Source organism: Salvelinus alpinus, chromosome 18 (assembly GCF_045679555.1).
Source record: "Salvelinus alpinus chromosome 18, SLU_Salpinus.1, whole genome shotgun sequence".
Taxonomy (NCBI): Eukaryota; Metazoa; Chordata; class Actinopteri; order Salmoniformes; family Salmonidae; genus Salvelinus; species Salvelinus alpinus.
Window position 1 is genome coordinate 30,311,813 of NC_092103.1, and position 13,975 is coordinate 30,325,787.

At 43.6% G+C, this 13,975-nt stretch overlaps 1 protein-coding gene across 4 annotated transcripts in view; it reads right to left on the reverse strand.

The window, feature by feature from the left end:
* LOC139544174 (scavenger receptor class B member 1-like) overlaps window positions 1-13,975 on the reverse strand; it is a 40,366-nt gene that overhangs the window by 12,791 nt on the left and 13,600 nt on the right. For all 4 annotated transcript variants that reach the window (XM_071350981.1, XM_071350983.1, XM_071350982.1 and 1 more), the window contains exons 3-8: window positions 13,266-13,407; window positions 12,959-13,162; window positions 11,526-11,621; window positions 11,135-11,250; window positions 9,459-9,625; window positions 8,684-8,802 (exon numbers count right to left, since the gene is read on the reverse strand). In XM_071350981.1, coding sequence (XP_071207082.1) covers window positions 8,684-8,802; window positions 9,459-9,625; window positions 11,135-11,250; window positions 11,526-11,621; window positions 12,959-13,162; window positions 13,266-13,407 — 844 coding nt within the window. The remainder of the gene's footprint in view (window positions 1-8,683; window positions 8,803-9,458; window positions 9,626-11,134; window positions 11,251-11,525; window positions 11,622-12,958; window positions 13,163-13,265; window positions 13,408-13,975) is intronic.

Sequence of the window (13,975 nt, forward strand, 5' to 3'; positions counted from 1 at the left end):
GGACACCCGTTTAACGTTCCAGCCGAAAGATGGCACCCTACACAGGGCAATGTCCCCAATCACTGTCCTGGGGCATTGGGATATTTAAAAATAAATAAAGAGTGCCTCCTACTGACCCTCCAACACCATTTCCAGCAACATCTATCCTCCTATCTAGGGACCGACAAGGACCAACCCTGCTTAGCTTCAGAGGCAGCTAAAGATTGGGTCCTAGCTAGAAACACTAGCTGGTGCTATTGATTTGTTGTGTGAAAAGTTCATTTGAAATGATTAATGTGCATCCCAACACAGAAAGGTTTGAGAAACAACCATTGTTATTAAGAGGCACATCAGTATCATCGCAGATCGTTAGTGCCTTCACTTGAGGTGAAAGTATTAGCTGCCCAAGCAGACAGTGCATACTGTCACAAGCCATGAGTTGTTTTTCACCCCATCTGAAACATCAATACCTGCCTGTGCCATATCACACCACATTACTGGATGACATGGGACTTGTCAATAAGATTGATCTCCCAACCTTTGTCACAATAACATTTTACTGCCTAGATTCATAACACAGACTGACAAATCAACGTTATCTACTGGGTCCATTAGCGAACATCTCAGTACAGATCTATAGGTTACATTCATCAATAGACGAGAGAAAACCGACTGTCATTATCAAAACTGAAGATTAGATAGTCAGGGTCTGTCAGGTGAGGTCAAAGACTGAAGTGTTAAACTAGACTACAGTTAAACCATAGACAATACGTTTTTGACAGATCAGCAACTCTGTTCATACAAGTTGTCAAAATATTACCTTATCGTTTCGAATTCCGTTAGCGAGAATCAAAAAAAAGGGGGTGGGGGGTAGTGGGGTGCAAGCTCGTGACTCTGTAGAGGCTGTTGGACGGTTTGCCAGACAGATTGAACCGAGTCCTGGACTAAACAGCATGTTAAAATATCCAGATGCAAACAAGACCAGGGCCAGACCCAGAGCTGGTTAGGTAGTGTGAGTGCCATGCACACACTCATAGTCGTACACCCTTCCCCCTGCACACACGCGTATCCCACAAACACAACCATTTCTACACAGAGAAACACTTGGCTCATTTGAGGATAGAGTTCTACTATCCTGTTCTGGTTCTGTTCAGACAGTTCTGGCTAGGAAACAGTTCTAGGAGAGCTGGATGGACCTTGGGGACCGCAAGGACTCATGCTGGGATCTAACCCCAGATGGTTAATCCCACATCGGGGATCCTTCCTCCGCTCTCCCTCCTTGAGCTCAACTGTCCCAGTCTGATCCCACTGCCTGCCAATTGTTACAGCAGCAGTTATGAAAGTCATGTCTTCACTTTATTAACTAAAGAAGCCTACCTGTATGAAAGTAAATGTCCACGTCCTCTATTAAAGATACCAAGAGGACAGAGTTAATGGCACAGGAGGTAGTGCACTACTGCACTTTCCCTGGATAGGGGTGTGGAAGTCATGACATTTTATCAGCCGGTTATTGTCATGCAAAAGCCTGCTGGTCTTGCGGTAATTGACCGTTAAATTAACATACACATGTTTAGCATCACCAGAATTCACTCATACAAGCCTCTGATGCACACCTATGGAACATCTACATTTTTTAAAAGTCTAAAATCATTTTAAATACACGCCATCACAATAAACTCCTTATTTATTTCAGGCAGGTCTAAAGAGAGTGGCACACTCCATATGTATAAACTCAGTCATTTATTGGGTACCCAAGAAAATGACCGGGAGTCAATTTGCAACTTTGTTTTTATAGCTTACAGTTTTATTTGCCTTAAGTCAGCACCTCTACACTAAATAATTATCTGGATGTGCACAAGCTCATGCTTTTAATTAAGCACGTCTAAAGAAATAACAATATGAATAAAATGTATTTCAGAAGAACTGAATAGGAGTTAGCCTACTGTATGCCATAGGCTTGTTCATTTAGCAGACAAGATATGCTCAAGTCCCATGCCATTATTTTATAGTAAGAAGAATATAAAATTTAACTTAACTGAAGAATATATAAATAATATTTTTCCCATTCCCCATGTTAAAAAGGGTCATACGCTAGATTGAGTTATTTGACAACTTCAGTTGAAAATGATACAAAACTTCAAATGCCTTAGAAATCAAAAAGGCATAATGGGCAGCATGACGCACTACAGGCTATTGATGATTTGAGAAAGTTTGTGCTCCGTTCCTTTCCACAGGCTGCACACACTGCTCACTCATCAAGGGATCATATTTCACCCATCAGACTACCCTCAACTTAATCTAGTCTTTAGTTCGGATTTCAAATGGCCATTATCAAATGGGCAAGACAAAAAAAGATGACATCCGTATGCACTGGAATAGCGACTGGAGGCCACTTTCCGTTTCACTCATGTTGGGTAGGCTACTCTGGTCATTTCGCTGCGCCACAGGTGATATTCCGCCCAAACTACCCAGTGCATAATTTGGGAAACCAAGTTAAATCTGTTCAGGAACACCGATAGTAACATGTTTTCACAACAAAACATATTTAATTAAACTGTTGACAGCCCCTCTCTCTGCACAGTGGAGAAAGGAATTTAGAGGAGGAAACAGTGGTGAGATATTCTATAGCTAAAGGTAATGTGTCAGTCCTACTTATGAAAAAAAAGCCCTATTATTAGGCTATTCAAAATCTAAAACAAGTTCACTCGTAGGCTAAACCTGAATTTGTTTAACTTAGGTTAGGCCAATTATGTACCAAAAATATTACAAAAATACTGACTTGTTTTTCTGACGTGTATAATGCGGTTGGCTATGCATTGTATAACGGCACAGTCATTTTTTAATAATTGGGCTTGGTCTCATATAAGCCTATGCACAAGCGTTAAATATGCATATGGGTGTTTTGAATGTATCACCTTAGAAAGCACTGTCCGTTTAGTTGTATTTGGCTTTGACACAACATCCGCAACGACCATGTTTTACACTCAGTTTCAACCTGCTGGTGAACTTCTTTCTTCAAATTGATCAACACAGTGAGGTGAATTTAAAAAACACATACTGTTTGGATAAGTGTTTGATGGGACATTTATTTTTACTGTTCTGATTACGTTGGTAACCAGTTTATAATAGCAATAAGGCACCTCAGGGGTTTGTGGTATATGACCAATATACAACAGCTAAGTGCTGTATCCAGCCTCTCCGCGCTGCGTTGTGCATAAGAACAGCCCTTAGCCATGGTATATTGGCCATATATCACACCCCCTCGTGCCATATTGCTTAAATAGAGCCCGGAGTACCAGGCCATTAGCAACCTGATGAGGTGAACTTACCACCACACCAGCAGTCATGAGTCATGACCGCAGTAAAATTCTATATGACCGTTGAGCCATGATCTCCTTTTACGCACTCTGGACATGCCTTAGTACTAGCCTACCCAACTTGCTAACAATCAACAGCCCTAGATCCAAAATGTCACTGGTACAAGCCCTGCTCTGGTTGTTCCCCCTTTCTGCTACACCAAGACTGGTCAATTAAACAATTTCTGGGAAAAGCTTAAAGCAATGTGTGTCTACCATGCCTTTAGAATTGGCGTGGGTGAGAGAATTACCTAAAACAAGTGTGATACTTGCTTAGACTGCAATCATAAACTAATCTTATCCCACTATGTACCATTACCCCACATGTTTTGGGTCAAATAAAGGGTCAAAATACTAGCAGCTTGGGCACACATGGCCTTATCTGTACATTGCATCACCTGTAGCCACAAAATCGTGCCAATATTGTTATATGGTATTGACAAACAGTACAGGGCAGCCAAAAGCATCAGTCACACCAATACTCTCACATCTTAGTTTACTTAATCTGTTTTTAGGCGTAATCTGGTTTATTGGTACCATACAGGCATCATAACACCGGTGTCATAACATTCGTACCCACATCAAAATAATAATCAATACTGCAATAACAATTAGCTTAACGCTATAGGTTACAATGGCATAGGCTCTTTGTCACTTCATCTTTCTGCAATTCCACACATCCTCTCTACTTAGCTCCTCAAAACACATTGGAGAAGGTAGTCTGAGGGAAGGGACTTTGGACCTTCTCTACTATGGCTCAGAATGAAGCAAGGAGATGGGAGGTGAAGACTCGAAAGACTTTACCATCAGCATGCATGTTTTGGTTCTGGGTGCACAGATTACACGGACTAGACTTTTGGCTGCTAATATCTGAGGGAGTTGGGCACAGTCAGACAGTTAAATCACCCCAAAACCTGTGTGTGACCACAATACAAAGCCTAGTGAAGACTCCAAAGGAGGACAGAGCTGCCATCTATATATGACATTTATACACCGCTGCCACAGCAAAGCCCTCTATAATCTAGGACCCTAGCTACCCTGGTCACTAACGGTCTTCACCCCTACGGTCCGACAGCCTAACTCATGTTGTTAACATTTTACAGCAAGGTCTTATTAGCGTCATACCAATTCCAACTCCTCCTCTGACTGTACTATGAAAAGTGTACAGTTCAGAGTTCACATACAGTACAGACAACCTGGCACAGGAGGAGCTGGACAATTTAATATTTTTTAAGATATCCGCTCTCACATCCGTTAGCTCAGGGGTCAGCAACAGGCTTGGTAAAAGGAATTGCGACTAAAAATGAGTTTAATTAAGAAAATATTTTCCAAGTATTCCCACAAATAAAAAAAGACATACATGGTGGTGTCTCAATATAAATCAAGGTATAAACTGATTGTATTTGAAAATACAATCTCTTTTGGGGCTTAGTTGTGGTCAACTTACAGTGTACAAATTATAATTATGTTCCGGCCCCCTGATCATCCTCTCCAATAAAAACAGCCAGCGGCTGAATCTAGTCTACCCCTGCATTAGCATCTCCCACAAGGGTCTTTTAAAACAAGCTTTCTGTGATTACAGCTGAACAAGATCATCTCTATGGTTTGCAGCAAACAGTGAGAGCGGATACAAACATCTTCCTGACTCAGTCCTGCCTCTAAACCGAGGGTCTTCATGTGAATGAATGTCTCTGAAAATTAATGTCCAAGACAAATTTCCCCCAGTCCAGGGGACATATAATTGTAAGAAACTGTTAAGGCCAAGCGCTCTGTTTTTATGGGTTAGGTGATCGCCACTAGGACAGTATGTATGCATGCTTGACATTCCTTACGGCCCTACAACTGTCAGATTAGATGTGTTATCTAAATTGATTGTGTTAAGGACGAAGTGGCCTCACCTTTACTGCCTCTCTGGGTGATATAAACAGAGAGAAAGAGTGGTCGGCAATACCAGTTTCTACCAGATAAATATAGATAATGACATATTGGGCAAACCGAGATACAGGGTAAATGTATGTTCTGTACATACCATAGTTTATGGTGGGTATGTTTTTGACCATGACATTACTTCTAATGATACGATGAACACACAAAAAGTTGGAAGCATCGACAGACCTTTACCGTATTAATGACTGCAGTTACAACGGATGTGCTCAAATTGTCACACACAGGTTTCAAAAAAGCTAGTTTTTCTTTGCTACAGTTGCCACTTAGTGTCAAAAAGGTCAAATAAAATGTTGATTGACAAGGCTACTTATGCCTGACAGGCAGGGCGCCTCCAGGCAGCCTGAAGCATTTGTGCCCCATTATAGATGTACAGTGCAGTCAGAAAGTATTCAGACCCCTTGACTTTTTCCACTTTGTTAGGTTACAGCATTGTTCTAAAATGGATTAAAGAAAACAAATCTCAATCTACACACATTGACAAAGCGAAAACAGGTTTATAAAAAAAATAAAAAATGTACATTAGTATTCAGACCCTTCGCTATGAGACTCAAATTGAGCTCAGGTGCATCCTGTTTCCATTGATCATCCTTGATGTTTCTACAACTTGGAGTCCACCTGCGGTAAATTTAATTGATTGGACATGATTTGGAAAGGCACACACCTTTCTATATAATGTCCCACAGTTGACAGTGCATGTCACAGCAAAAACCAAGCCATGAGGTCAAAGGAACTTTCCGTAGAGCTCCAAGACAGGATTGTGGAGGCACAGATCTCGGGAAGGGTACCAAAAAAAAATGTAGTATTGAAGGTCCCCAAGAACACAGTGGCCTCCATCATGGGCTCCCAAGAGATGCAGCGGACTAAGGTACTGCATCTCAGTGTTAGAGGCGTCACTACAGACCATGGTTAGATTCCAGGCTGTATCATAAACAGCCGTGACTGGGAGTACCACAGGGCGGCGCACAATTTGCCCAGGGTCGTCCGGGTTAGGGTTTGGCAGGCCATCATTGTAAACAAGAATTTGTTCTTAACTGACTTGCCTAATTAAATTAAATAATTTTTAAAAAATGGAAGAAGTTTGGAAACACCAAGACTTCCTAGAGCTGGCCGACCGGTCAAACTGAGCATTCGGGGGAGAAGGGCCTTGGTCAGCGACAGAGCTCCTCTGTGGAGATGGGAGAACCTTCCAGCAGGACAACCATCTCTGCAGCACTCCACCAATCAGGCCTTCATGGTAGAGTGGCCAGACGGAAGCAAAAAAGGCACATGATAGCCCGCTTGGAGTTTGCGAAAATGGACCTAAAAGGACTCAGACCATGAAAAACAATGCCAAGCGTCACGTCTGGAGGAAACTTGGCACCATCCCTACGGTGAGGCATGGTGGTGGCAGCATCATGCTGTGGGGATGAACGGAACAAAGTACAGAGATCCTTGATGAAAACCTGCTCCAGGGCGCTCAGGACATCAGACTGGGGTGAAGGTTCACCATCAAACAGGACAACAACCCTAAGCACACAGCCAAGACAACGCAGGAGTGCTTCGGGGACAAGTCTCTGAATAGTGGCCCAGCCAGAACATCTCTGAAGACACCTGAAAATAGCTGTGCAGCGATGCTCCCCATCCAACCTGACTGGGAGAAACCCCCAAAATATAGTTGTGCCAAGCATGCAGCGTCATACCCAAGAAGACTCATGGCTGTAGTCACTCCCAAAGGTCCTTCATCAAAGTACTGAGTAAAGGGTCTGAATACTTATGTAAATGTACTAATTCCAGGTAGTTTTTTTTTTTTACATTTCTTTGTTATTATGGGGTATTGTGTGTAGATTGAGGGGAACATTTTATCAATTTTTGAAAGAGGCTGTAACAAAACGTGGAAAAAGTCAAGGGGTCTGAATAATTTCCAGATGCACTGTATATACAGTACCAGTCATAAGTTTGGACACACCAACTCTTTCAAGGGCTTTTTATTTTTACTATTTTCTACATTGTAGTAGTGAAGACATCAAAACTATGAACACATATAGAATCATTTGGTAAGCAAAAAAAGTGTTAAATCAAAATATATTTATATTTGAGAGTTTTGACAGTTTTGCACACTCTTGGCATTCTCTCAACCAGCTTCTCCTGGAATGCTTTACCAACAGTCTTGAAGTAGTTCCCACATATACTGAGCACTTGTTGGCTGTTTTTCCTTCACTCTGCGGTCCAACTCAACCCAAACCATCTCAATTGGGATGAGGTCGGGAGGCCAGGTCATCTGATGCAGCACTCCATCACTCTCCTTGGTCAAATAGCCCTTACACAGCCTAGAGGTGTGTTGGGTCATTGTCCTGTTGAAAAACAAATTATATTCCCACTAAGCGCAAACCAGATTGGATATCTCTGCAGAATGCTGTGGTAGCCATGCTGGTTAAGTGTGCCTTGAATTCTAAATAAATCAGTGTCACCAGCAAAGCACTCCCACACCTAATCCTCAATTCTTCACGGTGGGTACTACACATGCAGAGATGATCCGTTCACCTACTCTGCGTCTCAAAGATATGGCGGTTGGAACCAAAAATCTTTAATCTCAGACCAAAAGACAGAATTCCAACGGTCTAATGTCCATTGCTCGTGTTTCTTGGCCCAAGCAAGTCTTCTTATTGGTGTCCTTTAGTAGCGTTTTCTTTGCAGCAATTCGACCATGAAGGTCTGATTCACAGTCTCCTCTAAAACAGTTGATGTTGGGTTATGTCTGTTATTTGAACTCTGAAGCATTTATTTGGGCTGCAATTTCTGAGGCTGGTAACTCTAATGAACTTATCCTCTGCAGCAGAGGTAACTCTGGGTCTTCCTTTCCTGTGGCGGTCCTCATGAGACAGTTTCATCACAGCGCTTGATAGTTTTTGCGACTGCACTTGAAGCATTCCGGATTGACTGACTTCATGTCTTAAAGTAATGGACTGTAATTTCTCTCTGCTTATTTCAGCTGTTCTTGCCATAATATGGACTTGGTATTTTACCAAATAGGGCTATCCTTCTGTATACCACCCCTAACTTGTCACAACACAACTGATTGGCTCAAACATATCAAAAAGGAAAGAAATCCACAATATAAGGCACACCTGTTCATTTAAATGCATTCCAGGTGACTACCTCATGAAGCTGGTTGTGAGAATGCCAATAGCGTGCAAAGCTGTCAAGGCAAAGAGTGACTACTTTGAAGATCCTCAAATATATTTCGATTTGTTTAACACTTTTTGGTTACTACATGCTTCCACGTGTTATGTCATAGTTTTGATATCTTCACTATTAGTCTACAACGTAGAAAATAATAAAATAAAGAAAAACCCTGGAATGAGTATGTATCCAAACTTTTGACTGGTACTCACACATAAATAACATACACAAATATTACTCACAGGGTGGATGTCTATGAAGAGTCCATGTTGGTCCTCAGTAGGCTGAAGTCCCTGTACATAGTCCAGCAGGACAGGGTCAGCATTGTAGAAGTGCGGGTGGGAGATAAACACTGGGGAGTCTAGAAAACAATATTAATACAACATTAATATCCTATGTAATAAGTATTTGTGAGACAAACGGTTGAATCCTGAATTTGAACTTTTGTTCAAATCTCCCCTCGACATCAATGCATGATTTATACAAAAAAATGGTTATACAGTATGTGGGCATTTCTCAAGCTACAATTCAGCCTCAAGTGTATATGTTATCTTGATGCATGTTCTATGGGGTGCTAGATTAGGAACTTAAGAGTGTAATGAAACATGATGCTGTCTCATGCCTAAGTGCTTCTCCATCTGTTTACACAGCGGCATTTCTCCTCTGTGTGCATTTGCCATACCTCCTCCACTGGTCTGTTTATCAGACAAGGTATCTGGGTCATGATTAGAAGGATTATAATAACCGTCTCCCCTGAGGTGTGCATGTATCGTGTGTTTGAAAAAATAAAATGGGTGCAGGGAAATGGGTTTTTACAGCCATAGTAGTACAGCACCCCCGAAGGAAATTCGGGTTGGTGCTTTGCTCAAAGACAGATTTGACCTTGGCAGCTCGGGTATTCGAACCAGCGACCTTTCGGTTAATGAACCAACACGCTAACCGCTAGGCTACCTGCAGCCCTAAAAAAGAATGTGCATGCGTCCGGGTGTGTGTGCGCGCTCGTGTGTGTGCACTGACTGGATCTGCAGCTGCTGACGTTGAGGAGGCCAGACTGTCTGCAGGGACAGAATCCCTCGTTAGGAGCGTAGTCTGAGCCATTAGCGAACAGAGTCTTAGGAGCCACGTAACGATACAGAGGAATCCCCTCCATTATCCCCTCACGCTGGTACACCATCTCCAAAGATCTTTAGAGAGAGAGAGAGACACTGTATATATAAACTCAGCAAAGAAAAGATACGTCCTCTCACTGTCAACTGTGCTTATTTTCAGCAAACTTAACATGTGTAAATATTTGTATGAACATAAGATTCAACATAACTGAACAAGTTCCACAGACGACATGTGACTAACAGAAATTGAATAATGTGTCCCTGAACAAAGGGAGGGTCAAAATCAAAAGTAACAGTCAGTATCTGGTGTGGCCACCAGATGCATTAAGTACTACAGTGCATCTCCTCACAGACTGCACCACATTTGCCAGTTCTTGCTGTGAGATGTTACCCCACTCTTCCACCAAGGCACCTGCAAGTTCCAAGACATTTCTGGGGGGAATGGCCCTAGCCCTCACCCTCCGATCCAACAGGTTCCAGACGTGCTCAATGGGATTGAGATCCGGGCTCTTCGCTGGCCATGGCAGAACACTGACATTCCTGTCTTGCAGGAAATCTGCCATACTGCTCGTTCTGTGTGTGGTGGCATTGTCATGCTGGAGGGTCATGTCAGGATGAACCTGCAGGAAGGGTACCACATGAGGGAGGAGGATGTCTTCCCTGTAATGCACAGCGGTGAGTTTGCCTGCAACGACAAGCTCAGTCCGATGATGCTGTGACACACCGACGCAGAGCATGATGGACCCTCCACCTCCAAATCGATCCCGCTCCAGCGTACAGGCATCAGTGTAATGCTCATTCCTTTGACGATAAACGCGAATCCGACCATCACCCCTGGTGAGACAAAACCGCGACTCGTCAGTGAAGAGCACTTTTTTCCGGTCCTGTCTGGTCCAGCGACGGTGGGTTTGTGCTCATAGGCGACATTGTTGCCGGTGATGTCTGGTGAGGACCTGCCTTACAAGAGGCCTACAAGCCCTCAGTCCAGCCTCTCTCAGCCTATTGCGGACAGTATGCGCACTGATGGAGGGATTGTGCATTCCTGGTGTAACTCGGGCAGTTGTTGCCATCCTGTACCTGTCCCGCAGGTGTGATGTTTGGATGTACCGATCCTGTGTAGGTGTTGTTACACGTGTTCTGCCACTGCAAGGACAATCAGCTGTCCGTCCTGTCTCCCTGTAGCGCTGTCTTAGGCGTCTCACAGTACAGACATTGCAATTTATTCCCTTGGCCACATCTGCAGTACTCATGCCTCCTTGCAGCATGCCCAAGGCACGTTCACGCAGATGAGCAGGGACCCTGGGCATCTTTCTTTTGGTGTTTTTCAGAGTCAGTAGAAAGGCCTCTTTAGTGTCCTAAGTTTTCATAACTGTGACCTTAATTGCCTAACGTCTGTAAGCGTCTTAACGACCATTCCACAGGTGCATGTTCATTAATTGTTTATGGTTCATTGAACAAGCATGGGAAACAGTGTTCAAACCCTTTACAATGAAGATCTGTGAAGTTATTTGGATTTTTACGATTTATCTTTGAAAGACAGGGTCGTTTCTTTTTTTGCTAAGATATCTATATGTGTGTGTGTACCTGCAGGCGTCAGGACTGTAGAAGGGCAGTGTAGACTCTTTAGTCATGAAGGGAGGCCACATTTGTCCTGCTGTACCGTTGATCATGTTACACTGAGGAGTCTTCCAATTGGTCAACTACAGAGAGTGAGAGACTTAGTGTTATCATCCATTGAGCGCTCTTCCTAGAGCAGGAAATTATTGAAAGCTGATTCAGGATTTCACTGCAGTCAAATTTTTTACTTCGGATTCATTTAATTATTTAGCAGGGATAGTCCACTCATAAGTTGCCATTGATTTCCATGGAGTCCTTCTACAAGAGGCCCAAATCAGTTTTCCTCATCAATGCTTTTTCTAACAGCCCCTCAGCCCAATCTGTAAAGGTGAAGGCACATGGCTGTGTGACCTCTCACCTTGGTCAGGCCATTCCATGAGTCCACTTTGTGAATCAGCCTGATGTCATCTTTGCCGGTGTGGATTGTGAACAAACCAGTGTTTGAGTTGTTGAACTGATGGAAGAAACAGACACAGATTGATATTTCACCCTTCACTAAAACCAGACAACCAACCTAAACAGGTTGTAGCTAGAGTACGCAAATAGCATTTGAGGTTCTGTCACAGAAATGTACTAGGTGGCAAAGGTCCAGATTGATATTGTCATTAAATCGCTGTAGTAACAAAGCCCCACCTCACAACCCATGTGATCCTAAACTGTTCACAGCCCTCTTGTTGGTTGAGAGAAAATGTATCATTTTTAAAAGCTAATTTCCTGCAATTCTACTCATTTTGCCATATGGCGGAGAGAATTTTTCAGTTAAACCAAATGTAATATAATTCTCATGTCTTATGTGTGTGTTCTTATTGTTATGAAACCGATTAGCCAACCTACTGGTTTTGCTACACTCGTTATGTCTAGTTGTCCTAGGCATAGCTAAGTGGTCTGTAATCAGATTTAATGTGTGCAATTAGGTGAGAAGTCAGAATATGAGAACAGTGAATGTGTGCCCCAGGACACAGCAACCTTAGCTGGGTCCAGAACAGTGAATGTGTGCCCCAGGACACAGCAACCTTACCTGGGTCCAGAACAGTGAATGTGTGCCCCAGGACACAGCAACCTTACCTGGGTCCAGAACAGTGAATGTGTGCCCCAGGACACAGCAACCTTACCTGGGTCCAGAACAGTGAATGTGTGCCCCAGGACACAGCAACCTTACCTGGGTCCAGGGCCAGCTCAGTCTCAACTCCTGGATCAGTCAGCCCAAGCAATTATTGTTTGTTCAGTTGGTGCCGAAAATAAATGTATACAAAAGAAAACAAAAAACACACATGCCTAAACTAAAGAGGTAACATTAACACAAAATGACCACTGGCAGGTCAAGAGACTTCTGGCCATCCCTCTCACTGATTGCCGATCACCTTGATTACCCCGCACCTGTGTGCTTATCAAGGCTTCACCAGACTTCCTGGCAGACCACCTGACCCGGTTGCTGCTGCCCCCTGGGAATGGAGTGTGGAAGTGGTAATGTAGTGTCCATCTATGTGGCAACCCTAAATTAGCACCCATATCATAACAATATGATAATTGAGTGACTCAACCAAAAAATAAAATAAAAATGGGGGCACTGGGGGTTGAGGCCACTGGGCACATACTCTGGCCATGATAACTGGTTAGCCTAACTTACCTACCTGGCTAACATTGGCTAGTTGATCAACTGGAAACGTCTAACAGGTTTTCAACAGCTCTTTAAGGTCTGTCAGTGAATAACATAATAGGAAAACCCACTCACGCACCTCCCTCCCGTCTAAAATGGCTTGCTCTCCTCCACCCTCTCGCTCACCCACTCACCTCAGCAAAAAGGCCAAACTTGCCAGTGGAGGGCAGCATCCCAGGGAGCCATTTATTGAGGAAGTCCACCAGCTTGCTGTCGTAGCCCCACATCAGCTTTCCTACAGACTTGGTGAGGAAAGGTCCCTCCTTAAAGGTCTTAAAGGTGGTGCTGATCATCAGACGCACTGCGAACGGCAAGTCCTCCATCATCACTGCTGCACCCTGGGAGACAGAGAGGTGGTGGTGAGGGAGAGATGAGAGCAAAGACATAGAAGTCCAGTTCTTATAAATGTGTGTGTGTGTGTACTCTGCAGTGTTGTCTTACCAACACAAGCATGTTGGGGATGGTGACCACATCCGACTCATTGCCCACTGACATGCTGGGCTCAAAGAAGTAGCTCCTGTATTCAAGATACGACACTGTGTGGTTTGGATGGAACGTGATGTTCTGCTTCTGAATACGCTTCCTGAAAACACATACAACCCAGGTCAACCTCAAACTGACCGTAGATGTAAATGGACAGAGACTTTACAGCTAGTATAATGCGTTTATGATTACTTTATAGATTGTTAAATCGTACGTTAAAGTTGACAAGCTGTGAATGAATAGCTGATAGGGATAAGAGGGAAGCATGGGGAAATTGGAGAGGAGAGTGAGCTTGCAGAGGAAAGCCTGTCAATACTTCCCCACTTGCTGATTGAGAGCATAAAAACCATGACTATGCACTGCACTCCCCCACACAGCCCACTCCCCCACACAGCCCACTCCCCCACACAGCCCACTCCCCCACACAGCCCACTCCCCCACACAGCCCACTCCCCCCCCAACTGACCTAATTGTTACACAATGGTCCACATGTACAGGCTCAGAGCCACAGAATGTTGAACCCCAAAAACCATATGCCCCAAAGTCAACCTCCAGAACACACAGGCTAAACACTAGCCATCTAACCCAAAATGACCCCCCCATACACACGACTCCTCATTGTGAGTTGCCAATTGACATAGAACACTATATATAAAATCTATGTACAG